Source organism: Lissotriton helveticus, chromosome 12, assembly GCF_964261635.1.
Source record: "Lissotriton helveticus chromosome 12, aLisHel1.1, whole genome shotgun sequence".
Lineage (NCBI taxonomy): Eukaryota > Metazoa > Chordata > Amphibia > Caudata > Salamandridae > Lissotriton > Lissotriton helveticus.
The window spans coordinates 281320337-281345173 of NC_136073.1; the positions used below are offsets into that span (position 1 = coordinate 281320337).

At 42.8% G+C, this 24837-nt stretch overlaps 1 protein-coding gene across 2 annotated transcripts in view; it reads left to right on the forward strand.

Moving 5' to 3' along the window:
* The window catches only part of PDCD5 (programmed cell death 5), a 76187-nt gene that overhangs the window by 18543 nt on the left and 32807 nt on the right, over positions 1-24837 (forward strand). For both annotated transcript variants that reach the window (XR_013603819.1, XM_078670802.1), the window contains exons 3-4: positions 4688-4749; positions 11848-11939. Coding sequence is in view for 1 of the 2 variants with exons in the window: in XM_078670802.1 (XP_078526928.1) it covers positions 4688-4749; positions 11848-11939 (154 nt within the window). In the remaining variant the exon portion in view is untranslated. The remainder of the gene's footprint in view (positions 1-4687; positions 4750-11847; positions 11940-24837) is intronic.

Here is a 24837-nt window from a genome sequence, read left to right on the forward strand (position 1 = left end):
TCAATTATCCATTGTCTCCTCTTGTAGTTAAACATTCGTCTAGGTAAAATGCCTGCTTTTGATGCCTGCAACACACGCCGAGACCACAGTGTCAGACTATACAGGAGGGTGCCTCCCGCTAGACGCGCATGATTCCTGAACCATCCATTTTTAGGGTTTTCTCAGATAAGAATCCCTTTTCATGGTGAGAGCCATAGGCCTCATTCTACACATTTTATTAACGATTAGACATGCCCAGGGACACTAACTGCCCTAGCAAAGGCCATAGACCCATATGAGCTTTAAATATGGGCCGAAACATGTTGGTTTCTAAAGAGGTAATTGAGACTTTGATACTTGAATAGACCCAAGAATATGTTTTTGTTCGTGTCTGGGGTACCCAACTAATAAAAGAAATCTACTCCGGTATACCCTAAGACATTTTTACCATTTCTTTTCTGGATCCCTGCTAAAAATCCAGTCATGATGTATATAAGAACTCACAAGTTTTGTTTAGTCTGCCCTGGTGGTACCACCCTACCAGGGTGTGGATAGGCGCCGATTATGAAGCTTGCCCATATTCAGTGAGTGAGGCTTCTATTAAAAATCTTTGAATTCCCTCTAGGACCTCTATTGGAAAATTCAGCCTAGTTATCCATTTGTGAATGTTCTTCTGTGGAAGGTCACCCAGTTATCCCTAGGGTATAGCAGTGAAGAGACTTTGGGAATGTGCACAATACCCAGACCGCAGAGTAATTACAATCTCGCGCAAGAAACCAGTGCGGTGACTTATGAAATGGGGTAGCTTGGAGGCCAAGTAGATGCATCAATCATAATCTGGATCTCCGTTAACGGGTCTTTCAGTTAACAGGTCTTTCCATTTTCAAGTCATGGAGAGCATTGCTCTTATCAAGATTGCACATGTTATGATACCCCTTACAGCCACAAGAAATATTTGTCTCAGAAAAAGTTCTGAGTTCCAGGAGATCCACTATAATTGATCATTGCCTGTCTCTGAGATTTCAAATTTAAAGTCGACATGAATACGATTCACAAAGCATATTTTTCCTTTAACACATCTAAGTTCTCTGATTGTAGCCCAAAAATGTGTGCAACGATGTTTCATTCCGATATTCTGTGTAGATGGAACAGAAATGCAACAACTTTTTGGAAATGAAGCTTTACATTTGGAACTTATTGCATTTTGATCACTACTGCAATTGAGAGGTTGTGTGTAGACAAATTCTATCCCCAAGATCTTGCTCTTTAAGCTTCATCGAAAATAAATGTCTTGCCAAGCCCATTCTTAATGTGATGGGGTAAGTATGATACTGTTTATTTGAAGTATAACTGGAGTCGGGGGAAGTGGTATTTGCCTCCCGGTCCACTTGTACATAGGAAATTACTGGAGAAATCCTATGTTCCCATTGGTATGAAATGTAACCTATTCTGTGTGCACCGGGAGAAGCCCATGTTCCCAGAGCACTATCAATCGCAGATCACCAACTAGAATTTGCAGGGAGATGGCTTGCCCCCTTATATGATGTGGTATTGTGAGATTTCCAATTCACTGAAGGTATTTTACGCATCAGGTAATTAGTCATGAGTTGCCGTCTTTCCCTTTGGTGCGTGGTAAATCTGGATGTTAAAGTTTCTTGGGTCAATCAGAAAAATGGCAAAGTAAGACCAGAAAGACACACTTAAGACATCAGGCCATTCAAATTCACCCAGTGTTGAAAAGGGACAGCCAAGGTTTCAAGACTTTACTAAAGTGTCCTTGTGCAGATGGAGATGAAGAAGTGTTTCACACATTTGGTGCTGAAAATAAAACCTCTCTGCCACCCACTCTGGTCAATTTAAGCAATTGGCTGACCAATAAACCAAAGGTGTGCAGATCCAAAAGCGCCTCCTGGCTTGTACCACCTAAATCTGGATGGTCAAGAATGTGAAGTTTCCATAAGTATACTCATGAACGATCACCATGGTATAGAATGCTTTTCTCTACTTTTTAGGGAGCCAAAGTATAGTACATTAAAGTGGAAATATAATCCCTTTTGCACGGATCCTTACTAAGCAAAACAGCATCATTTTAAAGTAATTTCTGTTGTCGAGAGGATGCTGCAGTGTAAACGCTATTTTCATACCCAAGACCAGATTCAATAAAAATGTTTAATCCAGGAATGTGTAAATGTGGTTCCAAGAAAGGTAGAATTGGTCTGAACAGTTGTGGAGAGTAAGATCCAAGCTATATAGTTTAGTGACTTGCGTTTCCTTGGATGATAAGCTGATAGTCCATAAGAAGGCCCTGATCATTTACTCATTTTCTATGCATGGGCAAGACCCAATGGATGCAGCCTTTCACACCCCTCTCCGCAAGCTGATGTCTAACAAGGGAGTCTTGATGCACTTGCTCATCTCTGTGTTGGTAAGGTTCAGTTTCAGGAAGTTCTCTGTCATTTACCAACTGATCATGGGGATCCAGAAAGTATTGACGCACTGTGGGAACTAGCCAAAACCTGAGTAGGGTTCTTTTAAACTAGTCACAAGTTGGCTGTTATCTATGTTTATATGACGAAGGAAGCCCCCTTGTTTCTGAAGTATGAGTAATTAAATTGTCCAACAAAACATTTTCCATGATTTTATTTCACCATTTCACAGTCCAGAAGTGAACCAGATGGCCAACTGGTTTTATTTTAATTAAAAAGTACTATACAGGACCCTAGTTTCCCTGGGAACCCAGCACGGTAGGCATGTTTTCTCACCCAGTTTCATGGTAGCTCCATTTAGATGCTTTACTAGTAGGGATACTAGGCACCATGTATTGCTGTGGGATGGTTGGTGGACCCTTTGACACGAGCCACAGTTTTTGATGTCTTTGGTTGTTCACCAACAACAATTCCAAAGGATACTCGTACCATTGTATGGCCCTAGTATAGCAACCTTGGTGCTTGGATGTGTGTGCCTTTAGATGAAGATCTCATCACTGCCTTGTGGTTGTGATGTCATCAATTTGACAGTTTTTTTTTTATTTCTGTCTCAGCTATTTGACAATGAGCATATTAACAGTATATATAGTCTTGTGACCAGTCTCAATTAATCATGAAGTATTTAATTAATTGAATTGTTTAAAAAAATTACTTTTTATATATTGAATTATTTAAAAAAAAATGGTCATTTGTTATCAGAGTTGCCTGACCACTACAAGCCAGCCAGATGTGGTTAGAATCGCTTCAGACTGACATGGGGCATTTAAGGAAAAATGCTTGTTAAAGGCTAGGCTACTTATTGGACATAAATGGTGTTCTATGGTAGTTTCATGAGCATGATTGGCATATCAGACGCATAGGATTGTGATCTTTGAATGTATTTTCATAAAGACAGACTAATGGGTGCTATTTGCTTTCTCAGTAGTATAAAATTGAACGTTTTTTCACGCAGAATGGAAGACTAAAACAAAGATTAACCAATAGTGATGGGAAAGATGAGCTGCTGGATTAAAAACTGGTTAAGAGGAGGAAATATCATGGGTTAATTGAGGCAATCCAGAGAATGTGACAATAGACATGACAGGGATAAGACCTTGGCCTCCGTTCTTCAATTCGGTCATAAATTACATTGTATATGAGACTGACGGTCAGATAACAAATTTGCATACGACGCGTGTCATATGACTGGTACCAGATATTGGCAAACATGATGACAATTTAAAACGAAAATTATGACTGGTTGGGATATTTCAACTGAGGTGTATTGTATTCCAATGGAAATATCATTGCGAACAAGGGAGCATGAGAGGTGAAAGCTTAAAAATCATGAACCTGGAGAGTGATCTTGGGGCTATTGTGCTTGCGGAAGTCTTTGCTGGTAAACAGTTAGGAACAACCAGAGGAAGAGCAAAAGGGCCACTGTAGTTAAATGGATAGATTTAACTAGAAGGAAAACATATGTGATGCCTCCACACATAAATGGAGATTAACATTGTACCACCATTGAAGGATACTTCTCGATGATATAGAAGGATTGGGGACTTTTCAAAGATGGCTATGTATATACTTTGGAGGAAAGCTTGGGCAGAAAAGGTTGGAGACCTTGATAGCCAAATAGAAATGATTAAAGGTAATAAGCACAGAATATGTTCTTTTTCTGCAGAGGGTTTTCCTGTATGATGCTGGATTAATATCTGAACTTATTTGTACAGAGGTAAGGGTAACGAATACTGCATCTCCACAGATGCAGTGGAAACCAACAAAACACAGATTGATAAATAAACATTACTGTGGAAACACTGGGATTCAAAGCATGGGTGTAATAAACATGGTGGCTGGAATGGTTGCTTGTTTTCTTTTGATTTTTTGTTATGAGATCGAGTGCAAAGAGCACAGTTGGCCTCCTTTTACATTGTTACTTTACAGAGTTTGAGGTTGCTTTGTTAGAAGTTGGCAAATGAGCAGATGTAGGATAGGTTCTCCTTGTTTCTAAGTCTTTTAGAAATAATCAGCCTCCTACTAGGCAAATCTTGGAGTCTATACAAACATACTGAAACCATATTCTACTAGATATATCTTCACATACAAGATGGAGAAAACACCTTTTTGAACTTTGGGCTACATCAAATGTTCTAGAGCATAGAAGTTTGCTACACCTGCATTGTGTGTCTTGTTGGTTCCATGAAAATTCAGTGCTTCTTACTTTTTGTTGTCTATTTCAGGGAAACGGAGGTGAGAAACAGTATCTTAGCGCAAGTTTTGGAACAGTCCGCTCGTGCAAGATGTAAGTACTATGGCTCGTAAACCGAGACTAAACTGTATCACCATAACATTAAGAACATACGTAGACTACAAAAGTTACATTGTGCATTACTGTCCACAAATGATGGGCAATGAAGGCGGTTGCAAATCTGTTACTGTCTGCTGCAGTACAATTGAGAAGAATATATCCTGCCACAGACCGGCAGGAGCTGTTTGCTTCATTCGATTCAATAGAGGTTATGCTAAAGTTTCAAAGAATGTGGCTAATACTGAACATAGAAGACACCCATTTCTTAAAGTTTTACAGGACAGGACAAATCCTTTGGTTGTGAGTATATTTAGGTATCCCTTAAAACTTCACCTCTAGCTTATACGCCTGTGAGAATGGCGCAGAATGATTCTTAGTAGTGCATGGGGCAACCTTCCACCATCATTGCAAATGATAGGAATGTTTTTTTGTGCAGGTTTTTGTGTTCACAAGACAGGCCACATTTACTACACCCATCTCACATTGAAAGGAGCAATCCTTTGACTGCATGTATATTTTAGAGATGCTAAATTTTAATTTAGTCGACTAATGTAAGATCCCTCTCTAACAAGTTTATTGACCTGATCTGCTCAAACACTCCTAACATTGTAGACCTTTAGCCTATTTAGTTTTCGGCCAAACACCCTTCCCATTAAACAGTGCTATTGAAATCCCTTACTGGCAGTTCTTGCCTCCCATAACCTTCTGTTCTTAAGTTCTAAGCTTCTCTGGCACAGTGTCGCCACCTATCTTGGATTTCAATACTCCACTGCATATACTTTCTTTACACAGCCCCTTTCTGGTTGAGCTATGTTGCTTGAAGAAATGGCGGGTGCTATTAATTTATTTTTCCAGACCTTCTAGAGACCATCTTCTCTTCACTGTGTTATTGGGGCATCCACGTTTCTTAGTGTGCTTTGTCACCCATCTTTGAGATGGTTCCTTCTATTTAAGCCGCTTGAAAGTAACCTTTTAGAATAAACTCTATTTTAGCAATGTGTAGCACAAGAGTTATGATCAAATTTGACTGTTAAACTCATGTAACCAGAGTGCTCAGTTTGTAAATAAACAATTTTCGGATACTTTTAATATCCACTACCTTACACTTGAGATGGGCTATCTGATTTGCCCTAACAGGGGTATCTCTCTGGCAGCCTTGATTTTCAAAGCAGGATAATGGATTGAGATAATTGGTCAAAGTTTGGGAATAATGTGGAAAAGAGTGCCTACTGGCACATAAAAATAAGATTATTTATAGTTAAATTAGGGTTTTAAGATGGTGTCGGGAGGTGTCACTCTCCTGAGCGGTGTGAACAAATTTGCTGTTGACCCAAAGATGGGAAATAAGGGGTCTAATAAATTGCTTTTTATCCGTAGATATAAAACTGTTGTAATCTCACTTCTAGAAGTATTGGCCCCCGCCGTCCTTGTTTTCTGACCAATTTTTATTATAGCATCAGTGGATTCTAACCCATTATTCATTATTAAAATAAATTATTAAAATAAATATACAAAAAAGCAGGTCCTCTGAGGTAGTGCATCTGCCTGATGGCTGGCGCAGGCTCATAGCGGTGCCTACACCAGCAATTAAATGGATTTCCAGGTCTGGTGAAGTCCAAGCCTGACTTCAACAGTCTGACATGCATGCCCATGTTCCTCCCAAGTTGTGACACCCTGCAGCAATACCGTTGAAAGTAGCAACAATTGCATTAGGCTACAACCCATAAGTGCCCAGCATTACATTGGAATCTAGTTGTCACCTCGCCCACTCATCACATGGTAGAGTCAGAATCTTTCTAACCCCACCCCATCCTGTTAAGAGGCTCCTGACCCCACTCTATCCTGTGATGAGTTAGGAAAAGGAGGAGTTAAAAAGCAAGCCACTGAAACCCAGAACCTGTGCACAGGTTCCAGCTTTCAGTTTCTGCTTTAATAGCAGAGGCAGGGAGCTGTATTCCTGCTAGGAGGATCTATGTAGCACACTGAACTGAAGCAGACCTGCAAAGGCAGTGGAAAGTACGTTAAAAAAAAAAAAAAAAAATCTCTCAAATTTGAGTGTGCAGTTGAGTCTGTGAATGAGCATGTGTGTCTCTGAAGTTGTTTGAGTGTGAGTGAGTCGCTAATGGGGAGTTAGTGCAAATAATTGAAAGTGAATACCGTGAGTGTAACTCGATGAGAACCATTTGAGGCAGAATGAGACTGGTAGTGCGAGTGCCTGAGAGTGAAAATGATATGAAGTAGTGTGTGAATGCAAGTGTCCATATTTGAGTGAGAGTGTTCCGCTACCTGTGAGCATTGTGCGAGTGACTGGGAGTGAGTGAACGTAATGAGTGAGACTCATTAGGAGTGAGCAAGTGAGCTGAAAGTGACTGAGTGAGGGCGAATGAGTGCGAGTGAGAATAAGTATAAGTGAGTTGAGGTAAGTGAGCGAGCGTGTGGTTGGTAATCTTGAAAATCCGCTTCTGGGCCTAGCATACTGGAGGTCATTGTTGACTTAGAGAGGCACTCCAAGAAAAGGATGGTATATTGGATGTAATTCATGGGATAAGGACAGGGCCTCTGGAATTATGGGATTCTGCAGCCATGACATTTTCGGCAGCATTATTGATCTGTCCCAATTACCACCTCATCCACAATCTCCTGCATAATTTGCAGATTTAACCCCTCAAAAATTGTCACCAAAGTGAGCTTCAGTTTACTGATGACCTATCAGTTTCTGTTTGTTGTATTAAGTTGTTACTAAGGAGATGTAGCTTTGCCTAGACGGTATTAATAGGAATTAAAATGAGAAAATAATGAAATGATACTGTCACAAATTATGCTACATAATTTGACTTTTCTTGCCACATAATTCTGCAACTCTGCTGCCTAATTTGTCCCTTCATTGCCACATAATTTCAGTGACCCTTCTTAAGAGGAATTCATGGCAAAATACTAACAAACTCAATGTATTTGTTCATATATAGAGGACTCCCATATGAAAATACTGGCTTACTAGAGGGAACTCTTGGCATATGGGACACCCCAGGAAAAATGCTGGCAATGGCTTACTTGAGGTAATTCTTGGCATTGCAGATGACTACAATGGCATGTCAGAAGGCAGGCAACTATGACAAAATGCTGGCTCTGACAAGATAGATGGAGCTTTTGGCACTTGGGTCATGCATGTTATATGGACCGAATCCATGCCAAAATTATGACACTGGCATGTCGAGTGTAATTATTTGCTTAAGGAAGCACTGTTGACAAAATGCTGTCCCTGACATACCAATGTCCATTTTAACAATGGGTCACCCTTGGTGTATGGATGTAGCCAACGGCAACATTCTGGCACTGGTGTATTATATGTAATTCTTGGCATAATATAGCACCTAAACTATATGGGGCCACCATCGCCAAAGGCTAGCCCTGGCACAATGGAGGTGATTATTTACACATAGGAGCACCCACTGCACAGTTTGACACAAATACGGTCAACCCTTGGAGAGTGTCAGGTTTTATTGGCTTGGCACTCCATGAAAGCACTGGAATATTTAGGAAATGCTTTGAGCGTTTGGCATTTGAGCAAAGTTATGTGAAATTGTACTTTAAACAGCACTGTTGGAGTTCCTTCTACTCCTTAATCATCCTAGAAAGAATTGCGGTTAGCTTTGCTCGCTCGGTGGAAGTCAGGAACTGTATTAATCCTCGCTACCTACTCTGTGGCTTATTTTAGGTACTCTTCCCATTTGTTATATTTTGATATTTCGTATTTGTGGTCTTCTCTGTCCATCCAGTCCCTTGCCCTCCCTTCACTCCATGATTTCCCCTTGACTCAATCACTTTGTTTAAAAAAAAAAAACAGAGCTGATGCTCTCCAGCTGGTTCCATTTAGTGTGGCCAAAATTGCGCTGAATATGATTCAGCTTTTCTTTGATTTTCAAAGTCTAGTTTCTGGAATGTGGAAATAGATTACAGTATAATGTTGATTCCCTTCGTTTATCCATAGCATTCATCTTACTGGGGAGGAGGTGGCAATTATATTGGGCTATTTCTGTTTTTGTCTTGTTTCTTTGAAGTGGGTATGTCCCCTTTGAGTTGTTAAGGCACAGTAGTTATGCACATGGGTTGGTTAGCCTTATAAATGTAGTCAGACACCTGTATTCTATGTATAAATCAAGACTGTTTTTGTGTTGAAATCATGGGCCACAGCGACTTCTGGGGAGATATGGAGAGTTCCAGCGATTTTACCTTGTAGGTGGTTCTAGGGCATAAGGGGCCTTTACTGTGACATACTGGGTATCCTCTTGCAAGGCCAGGGCATTTTGGAGTCATTTTCCTAACTGCAGCCCAGCATTATTTTTTTTCTGCCATGTACAAAATCCTGATGGTTTTTTTTTACCCTTATAGTATTTTCTGTTTTCTTGTGTACAAATGCAGTTCTGTTAGAGGGAATGGGTGAGGGCTTTTGTCTCTTATCACATTTTGATCCTGCAAATCATTTGTCATCTGCTCTGCTCAGCCTATTTTCTTCCTTGCTTGTTGCCTTTTTATGAGTCTTTGATAATTAAGCTACTCAAACAGCTTCTTGGGCTAATTTTACTGAATCCTTGCTTTTTGTTTAACTTTTTTTTCCATAATGGCCGCCAGCGATATTTTGATTGCCTTCTTCTTCCTGGGGCATGGACTGAGGTTTGCAGTCCATGCCCCATCCAGGCCACACCTACTTTTTTTTCATTCTTTCAAAATATGGGCAAATGCTTGCCTGAGACCAGTTTTATTGACTACTTTTGCTTAGGATACATTTTCTTTTGGTGGCTTCATAACCTTTTCACCCTCCCTGTCCTGAATCTGAAAGTCATAAGGATTTCAAATTGATCGTATACTTTTGCATGAGGAGAGGGCACAAAAGGTTGCTGAAACTGGGAACCTGAGATGACCTTTTTGTAAGAGGTAGCCTTTGCCAGACATCTAAGCCCCTGTGCAATGCAGGGTAGTTGGGACCAGAATCTATTGGAAGTGGGGTTGGCTGAACTGGAGAGCTTCTGTTAGAATAGCTAGTTTATCATTGCGCTTATAAGATTCCATTTATGAGGTGAAACACGTACCAGGAGGAAAAACATGTGACCGATTTTCTGAGTAGAATGCCAATTCCAATGAAAAAGGTTGATGCGGAAATTGCTGATAAACATGATGAGGAGTTGACGATGGCTAGAGATGTCATGAAGTGATGGGCAGACGAAAAAGCCATTAGAAAGGATTTGAAGAAATGATGGAAATATGCAACAAACTCCCTGTAGATACTGATTTTCTTACAAGAGGCAGTAAAATGAACCCACCTGCTGGGATGAGAAGAAAACAATCCCATTATTAAGTCATGAAGGTCAAATGGAAACATATAGGACTAGTAAGAGAATATAAAATGTCCATTGAAATAGTAGTGTTCTGAAATGAAGATCTTGCAAGAAAAGAAGAGGCTCCTATCACTGTTACGGAATGGGAGAGCTGGGCATGGCATTAGTTACCGTAGTAGCTTTAAGTCTGTCTGTACACACCTACATATTGCTTTTTTTGTTTCCCTGTTAATGCATTCTGCAATTGTTACATGTTGCCCAGTTTGTGGTTTTTGTGTTCATCTGATGTATGGGAAGGTCTGTACTGTACACCTTCTTAAAATAATGTTGTTTTACGTTCTGATCAGGAATGTATTGAATTGAAAGGTGAGAGGAAGCAACCGCAGTTGGGTGGTAGTTTGAAATAAAGGGTTGTGCTGCAGATTGTGGCTGTGACGTCCTTAGAAACTTTCTGTTTCTCAAGATTTATGTTGCTTATAAAGAACTGGCGCTACGGCTAACTTCACTGTTTGAACTGTTGTGTCTTATGCTACTGACTATTCAATTCCTTGGATTCAAGCACTTTGGAACTCGACACACATGAAAAAAATATTTGAATGCCAGGAAGCTTAACAGTAAAAGTGTTTTCATTGCTTGATGTATTGTTTGAGGCAATAGTCGGTGGGGGAAACTACTTTCAATCAGCCCCTGCAGGAAGGTGGCTCAGGAACAGAATGGAGACCAAAGTGCAAAGAGTGAAGCTGAAAATGTCAGTGTATAGGAAGGGCAAAACTGGTAAAACAGCTTATAATTAATTCCTTTACATGTAACAAAAATACATGAGGACTAAAGAATACAAGTTCAAAACGGATATAAGGTTGGAGATGGTGGACTTAAATAGGACCACCAACCAGAGTCCCTACCAAGGGGAGAGAACTGTTTATTTTTCTTTACACTCAGCCTCTTAAAAGAATATGAGGCTAGATCCAGGGGTGGGGGTGTGGAACGAGGATGAGCGACGTGAAGATGACTAAAATTAGTGCCTCCGAGGCGAACCAAGAGTTGGCTTGAGAGTTACTATAAAAGAGTTACCTAAAAAAAGACATCAAAGTTGGCAAAATCTCTTTGAAACGTGAGAGCTATTGGGATTTCGCAGTATTAAAACACCTAATCTGTTCATATATTGTGCCCAATAAAAAGCCATGTCACAAAAAAAGGTTGTTTGTCACCTTGCTATTCCAACAAAGAAATATGTTTGCCAAGTTATGCTAATTTCCAATTTCTAGGCTGTTGGTATGTGTGTTAAAACTTGTGATAATTGAAGCAGTCTAAAAATGCAGAAATAGTAACAGTAATAGGTTTATGTGTTACAGGATACAACCTATGTTTGTGTATTGTCCAGGTTTTATCGACCTTCTTAATAGATTTGTCTATCGTTTAAAACCCGTTCAAGCTCTATTACTGAGAGAAATGTTCTACCATGTTAAGATTAATTTACGTATGTCTGTGAAATGAGGTCTTTGTTCATAAATTTACCGCCTCAACAGTAAATGGTCCTTCTAGAGATCTATTTGATTTAGCATGCTTAATATAAATAAAAGGTAGCCATTAAATCTTCAAGTTATATTTAAAGCTTTTCACTTAGTTGGAATTAGAATAATTTCACATGATTAAAGAAAACAATTGGTTATGATGCAATGCATTTATACACCACTCGTAAGACACCTTCATACATTTTGAATGGGGATAATTTCTATGTTATATTACCTTTTCTTAATAGTGAGTAACTTGGCTCTTGTGAAACCAGAAAAAGCCAAAGCTGTGGAAAATTATTTGATTCAGATGGCAAGATTTGGACAACTCGGTGGAAAGGTAGGTTTTAATGCACAGTTTATCTTTAGCTTTTGTTTTCTGTACCAAGAATATACAAATTGAAATGAAATATCTAGTATGTCTAAATGTGTATGTTTTCCAGCATTGGCAATTGTATAGGTTCATATATTGAGATGGGATAGTCCGATTACTTCGGATAATTCTCATTACACTGAGCCCTGCACTTCCTTGTCAAACTTTAACCCTGTTCCTTGGCTTCATATTTGGCAGACATATAAGTTATACGCAGGTGATACCAAGTGGGTCAAAGATTCAAACAAACTATCAAGCAGGGTTAGTTATAACTCGGGGCTGAAGCGATAGAGTAGGGTTTGATGCAGTCAGGAGTACTGATCAGTAATCTATCTGTTCCACTATGTCCCTCTTCTTCACCATATTCTATACAGTTTATAGAGTGAAAAGCAAGTCATTCAACCAACCCCTTTTAGCAGTTTTCCATTAGTGCTGTACCACTTTACTCCTTGATAGAAGTATTATTTTGACCCCTCTCTCATGATAGTTTGTAATTATTATGTGATCCATCAAAACAGTGGCCATAGAAACTGTTTTCCTTTGGTGGTATGAAACCATGCCCCTCAGGAGTACAGGAGTTACATTGGTGAACATAAAACTGTCATGTCAGCAGTCCAACAATGTTCACTAAGAATTAAACAATTCCAGGCGCAAATTCTATTGGGACCCAAGGAAGGGCCGAAACGATATCACAATGAAAGTACAGGAAGTCCATGTGTCTAGGAAGACACTGCAAAAGGGGTCTAAGATGCAAGCAGATATTGGGTAATAATTCTTGACTGGTCCAAATTGCATTGACAGGCACAGAGGACTAAGTCATCCTGGCATACGCCATAGGGGGAGGAGAAGCTCGGGTAAAGGATGCTACAGGATTTTCTTTCAAAACTTAATTCGGTGGAATAAAATTAACTTTGCATACATCTGTCTTTTTTTTTGTCATAGTTCCTTTTTATTGCATTTTCCGCACAACATTTATAAAATACATATGAAACATGAGAACCATCATTTCATCGTGTAATGCTATTTCCAGAAACAGTTTCAGACTTGGTGGCAATGGTCTCCTTGTACTTGGTAATCTGTTTTATCCCTTAACAGAACCCCTCCTTCCCTTATTCCTTACATCGGTAATCAAAAGAAAAAAATGAGAACAAGAAGGACCAGGTACTCAAGCGAGGTGTCTGTGGTTTAGTAGAGTTACCAATAATTGTATGTTTGTGGTGGGGAATCATTAGGACCAGAGGGGGCCCCAGGGTGTTTCAGATGGCTCTGGAGTGGCTAGTTAAAATTGGAAAAGGTGCAGCGCTCGTGTTCTAGATGGGCACGCTAGTAGCGGTAAGCCCTTCGAGCGATAGCTAGTTAAGGCCCCCCCACGTGTATTCGATTTTTTTTTTTAATCGTCTCTGAAAATGTCACTCATCCGTTCCATGGTGAAGGCTTGCCATAGACGAGCGTCGCATTGAGTCATGGTTGGGTACTCCGGTTTCTCCCAGGCCAATGCCATTTTCGCAGCCCCTAGACGTAGCCACGTATTACCTTTATCTGGCTTCATTTGATATTTCAGGGAATCTGATCTAAGCCCCAATAGTGCAAAGGATAATGTGTCAGGTATCGGTTATCCCAGGATTACTTTCATTTGAGCTGTAATTTCTGACTAGAGTGGGCGAATGGTTGGACAGTCCCACTAGGTGTGACGGAAGTCACCCAACAAACCACAACCCCTCCAACACAGGTCTGATGTATTTGGGTAGTATTCTTTCAGTTTCGTGGGGTACAAATAACAGTCATATACTATTTTATAATGTGCCTCCCGGAGGCTCAGCGAGTGGTTGTGTTTGTGAATGTCTCTCCATAGTGTTTGCCAGTTACTCTCTGAGATATTATGGCCCAGGATCCGTTCCTAGAAGGCGATATGGCGAGGTGGTTGTGCGGGTGTTGTACGTAATAACAAGTTGCAAATACTCTAAGAGCCTGAGTCCTTTTCACAAGACTCTCTAATTGGGTGAGTTCTCTCGTAATTGGATCTCTAGTGTCTGGTTGTAGTGCCCAATGTCGTAGTTGTTAGTAGTGAAAGAATCCCTCTTTTGCAAGGTTGAAATCTCGCTGCAGGTAAGTATGTCTGCATTATGGAATCTGTGTGATAGTCAAACAACCTCCCTCTCTCCAAGCATCAAATGGTTCCAGTTGCTTTCCTGGGGGGGGGGGAAACACTGGGTTGTAGTGAATCGGAGGGGAGGGGAAGGTTGTTCATGTTGTCTTTAGAACCTCATCCCATAACCTCAGGACAGTTCTGGTTGGAGTGCTAAGGTAGGTGTTGGTAGGGCAATCTGTTTTCGGTTTCCATAGTAAATCCCATATAACTCTTCCAGCTATTGCCCTGTCCATATGGAGCCAGTGCTTGTCTGGGTCCCTCTGGTACCACTCTACAATGACCCTAAGCTGTGCTGCCTTCTAGTATAAATTAAAGTCTGGGAGGCCCAATTCTCCCTCCGTTCTAAGGCGTCGGAGAAGCTTGAAGGGAAGGTGCGCCCACTTGTTTTGCCAGATAAACTTGCCGAGAATGGTCTTTAGTTTTTCCAGATAGCCTGTCTCCAGTTCAATGGGTAAACTCTGGAACAGGTGAAGGAATCGGGGCAGCACTACCATTTTAATTGCGTGGATTCTGACTATCCATGATAAGTACAGTGGGTACCATCTCTTTAGATCTGATTTCAGTGTATTTAATATAGGAGGATAGTTAGGCTGGAATAGTTGTGAGAGCTTTGGTGTCGATTTAATGCCTAGGTAGGGTTTTTCTCTGCCCATTGAAAGGGTGTGGTATCGATGAGTCTCCATTTCGCCCTCCGGGAGGGTTAGATTTAGAAGGAAGGATTTTGCTGGTTAATATGAAAGCATGCTACCCCTTCAAAGAGTCTCAATTCGTTTTGTAGGGCAGTCAATGAGTTGTGTGGATCTGATAGGACCAGTAGTATATTGTCTGCAAATAGGGAAATTTTGTGTTCTTCTGTCCCAAAGGTAATCCCTTTGACTGCTTGATTGGCTCTTGTCATAGCTGCTAGTGGTTTGATGCTCAGGGCAAAGAGAAGGGATGAAAGTGGGCACCTTTGTCTCATATCTCTTTCCAATAGGAATGGTTTCACGCTTTTGCCATTTACCAAGACTCTCGAGCATGCTCGAATCATGGTGATAAATGTCGCAAAGCCAAAGCGTCTGAGGGTTGCAATCTGGGTCAAACGCTTTCTTTGCATCTAGACTGAGCAAGACCGATGAGATTCCTTTTTTTAGTTGCTTTTTCTTAGAGTTGGAGAACCAGTCGGACATTGCCATGTGTCTGTTGACCCTTAATGAACCCAGATTGGTCTGGATGAATTAACTCTGGCATTAGGTCTTCCAGTTTTGAGGTCCGTATATTCGGGTAAAGCTTAGCATCTAGGTTAAGGAGGACTATCAGGTGGTATAGGCTGCATAATTTCGCGACTTCCCCGGCTTTGGGAATTACTGTAGTGAGTGCTTCGCTCATGGATGGTGCGACTTTCCCTTCTTTGTCATTTCTGCGCTAAATGCCTTATGAAGCATGCCGCCAGCACGTCTGGTCCTGGGGACTTAAAATGTTTTAGGGAGCCTATTGCTAGCCTTGCCTCCTCCTCGCTTATGGGTTCTTTCAGCCTCTCATTGTGTTTGGGTGTTAATTTGGGCAGATCCACTTTGTCGAGATATTCTAATTGGGACTGTGGGTCTGCTTGTTCTGCAGTATATACAGATTTGTGAAAGTTCCCAAATCTGTCCGTATTTCGGTGCTCTGACTTTTCTTAGATGCCCGTCGGGCTCTGTATATAGCCAAAGTATTCCTTATCCCTTTTTACTCTGAGCTGGCGTGCCAAGTGCCCCCGCCTTGTTACACTGTGAATGATTTTTTTTTTTTATTTAATTTTTATTTTTTTATTTTAAAAAATGTTTATATATTGCGAACCAGATCCAGAGGGATATCAGAGCGCTTTACAGAAGAACGGTTGTAGTCACAACAATCATAGACAAATGATACATAGCGAGAAGAGAGGGAGAATAAAACTCCAGTACGATAACGGATAAGAATACCAAAGAGTTATAGTCACAATAATCACCAATAAATGATACAGAGCGAGTAATGTGATTAACAGGCTGCTACAGGGGGCAATGCCAAATTAAGGTAAAAATGTGTTCACTGGGAAACCTTTGGCTTCAAGTTTGAAAGCAGTAATTGATTATATATTCTGCTTAATTCCGGTGGAAAGAGTTCCAGATCTTTGGTGCAGCACCTGAGAAGGCTCGACGACAAGTTCTCTTTTTATTCGTGATACGTGGCTTCAGAAAAAGTTGTCAGCGCTTCTTGAGGCCCTCTCGCCACATGATTCAAGCTTTTGTGCTAGGTACCTGGGGGTGTTGTCGTGCAGGGCTTTGTGCGCTAGAATGATAATCTTAAACTGGATTCGAGCTTCGTAGGCCAGCCAATAAAGACACTTTAAAACTGGTGAAATGTGCCCATTTCGTTTGGTACCAGTGATTAGTCTGGCCGCAACGTTTAGTGCTGACCTTAGTGGAACCAGGGTGTATTTGGGAAGGCCACAGAGCGTAGCACTGCCATAATCTAGTCTTGGCAAGACTGGTGCTAGGACCGCTTGTTTGAAGTCATTTTGTTAGAGGAAGGGCTTGATATTTCTAAGTGTCCTCAAGTGATTAGCTCCCTTCTATACATTGCTGATATGATTTTTCATATTCAGGTGCTTGTCCAAGGTGATTCCGAGGGATTTGGCAGAGTCTATGATGAGAGGGGTGCAGTTGAAAGCAGTGAGGTGAGTCACCCAAAGGTCTAGCTTGAAGGGGTGGTTCGGAGGAGAGATGAAAGGAATTCAGTTTTGGAGGTGTTGAGCAGGAGATGGTTCTCAGTTAACCAATTTTGAGTAGACGTTAAGGTAGAGTTGAGTGATATGATGTTATCCAGGGATGACATTTTCAAGTAAAGTTGTGTGTCGTCAGCGTACATATGGAAGGGAATGTTCTTGTCATTTAGAGAATTAGCAAGAGGTTCTAAAAAGAGGTTGAAAAGGATAGGGGAGCGGGCGGAACCTTGGGGGACACCCATGAGTACTGGAGAGGACTGGGAGAGGGAGTAGTTTGCCTTAACTCTTTGTGTTCTTTGGTGGAGGAAGGAGGAGAACCATTGAAGCTCTAGACCTGAGAATCCCATCCTGTTCTTCAGAGTGGAAAGGAGGTTGTCATTATTAACCGTGTCGAATGCGGAGGAAAGATCCAGGAGGATCCGGATATATTGTCCATAACGTGCGTGAGTGCCGATTCTGTGCTGTGCCCCTTCCGAAAGCCTGATTGATGTTGGTTAAGGAGTTGGAAATTCTCCATGTGCGCACAAAGTTGGGATTGTACATGTATTCGAAGTTTAGCTAGAGTGGGGATATTAGATATGGGGCGAAAATTATTGAGGTCCGATTTCTCTGCGGTTATTTTTTTAGTATGGGTGATACCTGTGCTGCTTTCAGACATTCTGGGATCGTGCCTTGGGATAGAGAAGCGTTAATTATCCTTGTCCATGTGGGGATGAGAGCGTTCTTGATCTCTTTGATGATGTTTGTTTCAACCTCAGTACTGCCAGCTCGGCTCTGTTTGTGTAGATTACATTTAATTTACCCTTGGTTGCGGTGACTTTGCGCTGAAGGCTTAGGGTAGGAGTTGTTTTGTGTGTCTGCTCGAAAGTATGGAGCACTTCCTCTAGGGTTTGACGTTCTATGGCCCTCTGCCTATTTAATTCCACCTTTGCTGCAATACAGTGACCTCTAAAGACTGCTATGAAGGCGTCCCAATTGTTAGAGGGCGTTGTGTCTTGGGTGTTTAGTTGAAAGCATTCATTTATGGTTTTACGTAGGTCATCTCTCGCCAGTCTGTCGTGCAATAACGCCCGAGGAAAGAACCAACGTGCATATTTGGGGATGGGGTCTCCCTACCCGGTCGCCACTGGCGCGTGGTCTGAAATGACGATAGGGTGGATATCAGTGGTATGTACTTCGCTCTCTAGTGTCCAGCTCAAGAAGATATAATCTAACCTCGAATATGTGCGGTATATGTGTGAGAAAAATGTGTAATCCCTGTCTGTTGGGTGGAGCTCTCTCCACATGTCAATTAGGCCCAGCTCTTTTATAGCATTTTTGACTGCCTTTGAGAAACTGCCTGTTTGGGCTCTGCGAGGGTGTGTGCTGTCTGGCCCAGAATGCCATGTAAGACTGAAGTCCCCCATGAGAAGCCTCCCAGCGTTGTCAAGGTCTTTGTTATGAAAATCAGTTGATTAGAATTTGGAGCGTAGATCCCTGCTACTGTGCACATTTACCCTGTATGCGTCCCTTCACCATTACTACTCTGTCTTGTAACCTTCCGGTTGGAATTTCAATGTTGAATAAAGCAATAGCGCCACCTCTTTGTGCTTAGTGGGACTGGATGATTGGTATATTTGGGGATCACTTTTATTTCGTAATCTATGATCATACAACTTTTTGAGGTGAGTTTCTTGTAGGGCGACTAGATCATAGTGATCATCTAAGAGATATTTCCATATTCTATGGATTTTAGCCGGAGCAATCAGCCTCTTCACATTCCACGTTAATGCCTGGACTTCCATTTCCCTGGCTGGGGCTGAGCCCCCTCTGTTCCATCCCAATGGCCAATTGTCATTAAAATCCCCCCTGGCCCCCACCCCATCCCCCCGCAACGCTTCTTTTTATGTGTCCGTTGATATCTGAGTCTTTGAACCCTATGAGTACCTAAAGGAAAATATTCCTGGCGCAGATTGTCAGTAACTGGTCGGAGCAGTTGTTGGCGCATTAGCTTCACTGGTGAGATGTCCCGAGATGTCCTGAAATGAGGTGCAGGAGGATCCTTGGTACGTCACTTTGTCGACTTTCCTTGCTGCTTGCAGGAATGCCTCTTATTCTGAAGGAGTGTAGCTTGGCCAGTATGTTTGTTTTGTGTCCTCTGCTTATCTCCTGATGGTGGTTTCACTACTCTGTGCACCCGGTCTAACATAACCTTGGCTGTACTGTGGGCCAGGACCTCGTTGAATAGGCCTAATACAAAGGCTTCTAGGTCCAGTCCCTCTAACCCTCTTCCAAGTTCCGAATTCGTATTTTGTCCCTTCGGGACCTGTTCGCCACATCTTCAGTTTTGATTATGGCTGCTTGGAGCTGCGTTTTTTGAATTTGTCGTGCTCTTCACCTGGTCGGAGCCTTGCTCATATTCAGGCACTTTCTTACAGTTCTATAAGCCTGCTCCCTGCTACGTGCACGTCCTGCCTCAGCGCTATCAGCTTTTCATTGAGGTCAGTTTGGAGAGTTTAAAAGGGAGTGGACAGTTCTCTTTTCAGTTCTTCATGCAATTCTTTTAGGAAATCGCGCAGGGAGGCCAGGAACTAGTCGTTCTGTAGGGCCAAAGTAGTTGGATACTCTATTATTCTATTTCTTAGACAGCATTGGGAAAATCCCTGTACCCCTCCACCCCACACTCCACCCATAGCCCCCCCTCCTACCCCCTCCCCCAGCGCCAGGGAGAGGTTTCTGCTGAAGGTTATTCTTGATTTTCAATATCAAGGGGGGAGTCAGAGTTGACTGGAGCTGGGGTTTTCTCAGGTAATTTGCTCCCAGGCCCTTTGGCGTCAGTAGTTTCCTTTTCCCCAACTTTAGCTTTGTAAGTGTGCAGTGTATGGTTCCCCATGTGGGTGGTTAGGCTCCAGCAAGGTGGCCTAACCTGCCTGGGTAGAGTCTGTGTGTTATTCTTCAAAGTACCATGTTAGTCAGGCCATGGTTCAATGCTCTGTGTTTCCCTCGATGTTAAAACTTGCCTTCTCCAATCTTGTGGCGGTGTGTTGTGCTTTCCCCTATGGCCGCTTCATCCTCTAGGGTTCTCTGTTGTTCGATTGCCATCTTAAGGTCAGGCAAGCCTCGTGTGTCTCTGTTTTCTCTGTCAATTCGGCCAAACCCCAGGACCCCACACAACTTTCCCCCCGGTGGAATGCGCTTGGATCTGCACGCGGAGTCACTGGGGCACGTCTTCTGGAGATTGGAGTCCTCCGGCTGCTTCCTCTAGACCGAAGGTCAGCAGCACGTTGCGCCGTATGAGGCTCCCCTCGGCAGGCACGCAATTCTTTGCTGCTATGCCCAGGATGTCTCCTTGTCATTGGTAATGTGTTGGGGGTGAGTTACTACATCTGCTTTGTCTCAACACTCCATATCGCTAGGCTTCCCCATGTTTTCCCGTCTCGTCATCGGGGAGCCTCCTCCGCACTTCACAGGCCTCGGCCGCACTCAGGCCCATCGCAGTTCTGTTGAGTCTCAGACATGGCCGAGGATGTTAGCTTGGCCCCCCGGGTTGTGCTTTTTCGTTAACTCTGCATTTAGAAGCTGTAGACAAGAGGTTTCCCCCATGATTCCTTTTGGTGGCAGCGGAGCCGAGGTGAATCTCGTCCGCCTGGCCATCTTGCCCACGCACCTCTACAACTATTTGTTTTCTAATAAAAAAGGTCTGTTGATTACATTATGTAAAAGTCACTGGAATTCACAAATTATGGTGAGCTCAATCTGTATGGCCCTGTATCCGTATCCACAGGTTCAATGGCCATTTTGTTTTGTTTTGCCCATATGCCGTGGGATCTGGATGTTTGAGCATGGGGTGGTCTCTGGAAGTTTGAGCATGGGGTGGTCTCTGGAAATGCCCTGGGTCAGTACCCCGGAGGTAAGAGTGAGCTGCATTTTTCACTCTAGAGACAAGGGATAAGAATACATTCTTACTTGTGGAATCAGCAAAACTAGAAGACACTTGATTCTTCAATGTGTAGTACAGTTTACCACAATAACCCATTGCAGAGGCTGCAAAGCATGAAGGAGATTCTTCACACGTGCAGTTTTTGATCAGTGTACCTACAGATTTGAGGAAACCCCTTTGTCGATTTAGCAGGCTGAAGTCACAGGTTACCACAAATGCATACTTTCAATTGGTGAGACTCTGATTTGAAGTTACAGATACAAGCTTTAAGAAGGACGAGAAGCTCGGCCATCAAGGCCGAATATGCTTGGGGAAGACATGTACTTTAATCTACTTGAGTTTGTATGAACACAGCATAATTGTTTGAGTCGGCGACCATCAGCAGAAAGCACAATATTACAGTTTGTTATTCTTGATATATCTCTGAAGTTAAGAAGCTTTTTGGGTGCACAGTAGTTCATGAATAATCATATAATCATGGAGTTCACCATCTTTGGAAGGAGGGAACAATGAGGCCAGAATGAACACAAGGGTATCTTACGAGAGGATCCTGAGAAGTAGACTGAAGTCTAATTTGACATACGAGCCATTGATATATGCTCTATTTTATTTTTGGGCAAGAAAGCAGAATGACTGACTGAACATTTATAAAATGCACTATTGCCGAGGTGTCTTGGTGCTGAGGAATGTGGAAACCAGAACAGCTGGAAAAATCAGACTTGCGTGAAGAGCCAGGTATTTTTGTTTTTCCTGAAAAGCGTCCGTCAAAGTGAGCTGCCTTACGCATGCACCTAGGTAGAGTGTGTTACAATAGCCTATTCTCGATAGAACTAAGGCTCCTACCGCAGTTTTTCTCCGAGAGAAAGGAATGAAAGGGATGATCTTCCGTAGAACCCTCAAAGTGAAAAAACTGTCTGAAGCCACTTGGTTTATCTGAGAGGCAAGTGTTAGATCTTTGTGAATCAGGAAGCCAAGGTTTCGAGTCTTGGGCACCGGAACCGGGCATGTTCTGGCTTCAATGGGCCACCATGCTTGGCTCCGATGAGCATTATCAAGTTTAAATGAAGAGCACAGCAGAATGTAATTTCTGACACTTCAACCATGTGAACAACGGCTGCCAGTGCACATAAATATGGGGGTGATCCAGCAGCAATAGATTCCAGAGCAAAGCAATATGAGTTTCCTTGCATTCTCATGTTATCCAGTATTAGGGTATCTTTCATAGATTCACATGCCTGAATCATTCCCCGTCGTTGAGATGGGAGTCCCCGGTACATAAATAAAGTAATGTCTCATAGACTTATATACATAGTAGTAGGCCAGAGGCCTCTCATTAGTAACATATCCATGTCCTTTTGTGAAAAGGACCAAAGTTTGGAGAAGAGCCAATCAGCTATCACCACCCTCTGGAACCTTCCTGGAAGGAGCTCTGGTCCCTCAGATTTTCTACCGCAGGTTGTGCTAAGGGAGTCTCCACTGAGCTCTGCTCAGTTTTCCTTAGTTTCTGGATTTCCAGTGTTTTTTTCTTCAACATTTCTTCATGTGTGTGGAGTTTTTCAGGTTCTTCATGGCTGACACTCCTAAAAAAAGGACTTTTTAGGTCCTGTGCTTCTTGTGGTAAAAAGACTTCATGTGGATGATCAACACAGACTGTCTCTTTTGCCTCTACCCTGATCATTCTTCAAAGGATTGTAAGGTATGTCGTACCTTCTCTACAAGCACCCTCAAAGACAGAGAGGGATGCCTCTTAATTCGGCTGCAGAGGCTTAAATATAAAGATCAAGCAGTGTCTTCTGAAAAGAGTATATGTTCCTTTAGGACCTTACATTCCTCTCAGGAGAGACCTAGGGTGGCCTCTCCAGGTCCTTCAACGCAGAGCCACCTCAAAAGAAGACACACAAGAAGTCTTCAGAGGCACATTCCAAAGCTGTACCTACGAAAGTTTCTCCTCAAACTGTTCCAACCTTCAAGAAGCCGATCTCCACCTAGTCGACTGTGACTGTTACCTCGTCGACGACGACAATATCTACTTCTGTGGCATTTTCTACCCTATCCACGTCGACCACTCCGTCATCGTCGTCGGCTGGTAGGACTATCTCGTCGACGATTAAAATAAAGAAATCGTCGACGCCGAAACAGTCAACGACTCTACGATTGCCGTCAACGACCGTATCCACGTCGACGAAGACTACCACGTCGACATCTACCCAGTCGTCGACGAGGGCTCCGTCAACGACTACAAAGACACCGTCGACGTCGAAATCGTCGACTAGTCCACCGTCGACGATCGACGCCATCTCCGTCGACGACGTCATTGTCGATGTTACTGCCTGTGATACCTGTCAACGTCTCACCTTCGACGACCACTCGGTCGACAGGCTCGTCGACGACAGTTGAACCTACCTTAAAAAGTTCGTATTTACACCTTAGAATTACAAAACGCATTTGGACACCAGTCTTGACTTCTCCAAGCAGAGTTCAGCCTTTGCCACCTGTCCACCTTCTGGAGGAGGAAGACTCAGATGAGGGCAGTATGTTCAGGACTGCTACTAGCCCATCTGAACTTAATGTCAAATATCACGAAAGTTCTGATTATGAGGATCAAGAACAAGAGGACCAGGTGGATTTCCATGAGGAGTACCATCCCCCTCAACCACCTATGGTTTGCCTACCAGCGACACTGGTTTCTGACCTCCAATTCCTAATATCTGATTACAAACGGAGGTTCCCAACTTCGGCTACGCCCACATCTCCTCCAGTGGTCTCTCCGCCGCCTAGACCTTTGCCTTCACCTCTGGTTTTACAACCTGACCCTTCCACTTCACAACCTCCGCCATCATTGGATGATGAAGAGGAGGAGCAACATGAAGAAGGGGAACTTCAAGATTCCCAATCGACACATGATGAATGGGACGATTACGCAATTCCCAATCTGGCATCACCTGTGCCCACTCAGGCTGATTCACCCCTTGAGGATATCGGGGGTTTCCATAATATCCTTGAGAGAGCGGCACAGCGTTTCCAAATACCCATACCTTCTCATTAACAGGAATGTTTCCTTAATGACTTTAAGGAACCTTTCAAAAAGTCAGTCAGGTCTATGCCCCTTAACAACTACATATGGGACCAGGGCGTCAAAATTATGCAAAACCCTTCTTCTCTGCCCCCGGTGCTATCTAGACTGGACAAGAAATACAGTGCTCCGGACATTGCTCCAGCTTGCCTGACCGGCCACCCCAAACCGGACTGTTATCACACAGGCCGCTCAGCGGAAATCAAAAAATCCTTCCGCAACGCTAACCGCCCCTCCAGATAAAGACGGAAGATGGCTAGATAACATCGGGAAACGTTTCTCGTCTGTCCGCTTTAACAGTGCACGCTTCAAACTCTTTGGCACGTTATAATCGACAAATGTGGGCTGACATTGCCCCATATTTCGGATCCTTGCCAGAAGAGTCAAAGGAAGAGGCTAAGAAGATCTTGTTAGAGGGTGAGCGCTCCGCATCCGAGATCATCGATTGTGCGATGGATATCGCGTCTACTGGTTTTTGCCAACTCGCGGGTGCAGCGGGCTACGACGCCAAGGTTGGCTGAAGGCGACAGCATTCCGTCCAGAGATACAAAGTAAAGTCCTCGACATGCCATATGACGGCCAGCTTCTCTTTGGCACTCACATCGATGACGCCCTTCAGGGAATACAAAAGGATCCTGATACGGCCAGGGCTTGGGGTACCCTTCAGTTTAAAAACCCTCCTTTTCGTGGCTCCAGAGGGAGGGGACAATCTTCTACGAGAGGAGACTTTCAGCACTACCGTTCCTCCTACTCTTCGAATCAACAATATCGACCACAGTACCAGCAGCGTCAACAGCCACAACATTCATCTTACAATAAGTCCTCCTTTCGAGGAAAAGGAGGCAGACAGAAAGATACAGCTCGACGACAATGACTTTTCTCTGCCACAGGTCTCCACTTCCTTTCCACTATCCAGGATTGGAGGAAGAATTTCTCATTTCCTACACAATTGGAAAAAGATAAAGATCGCTGGGTCCTACAACCAATCCAGTTTGGGCA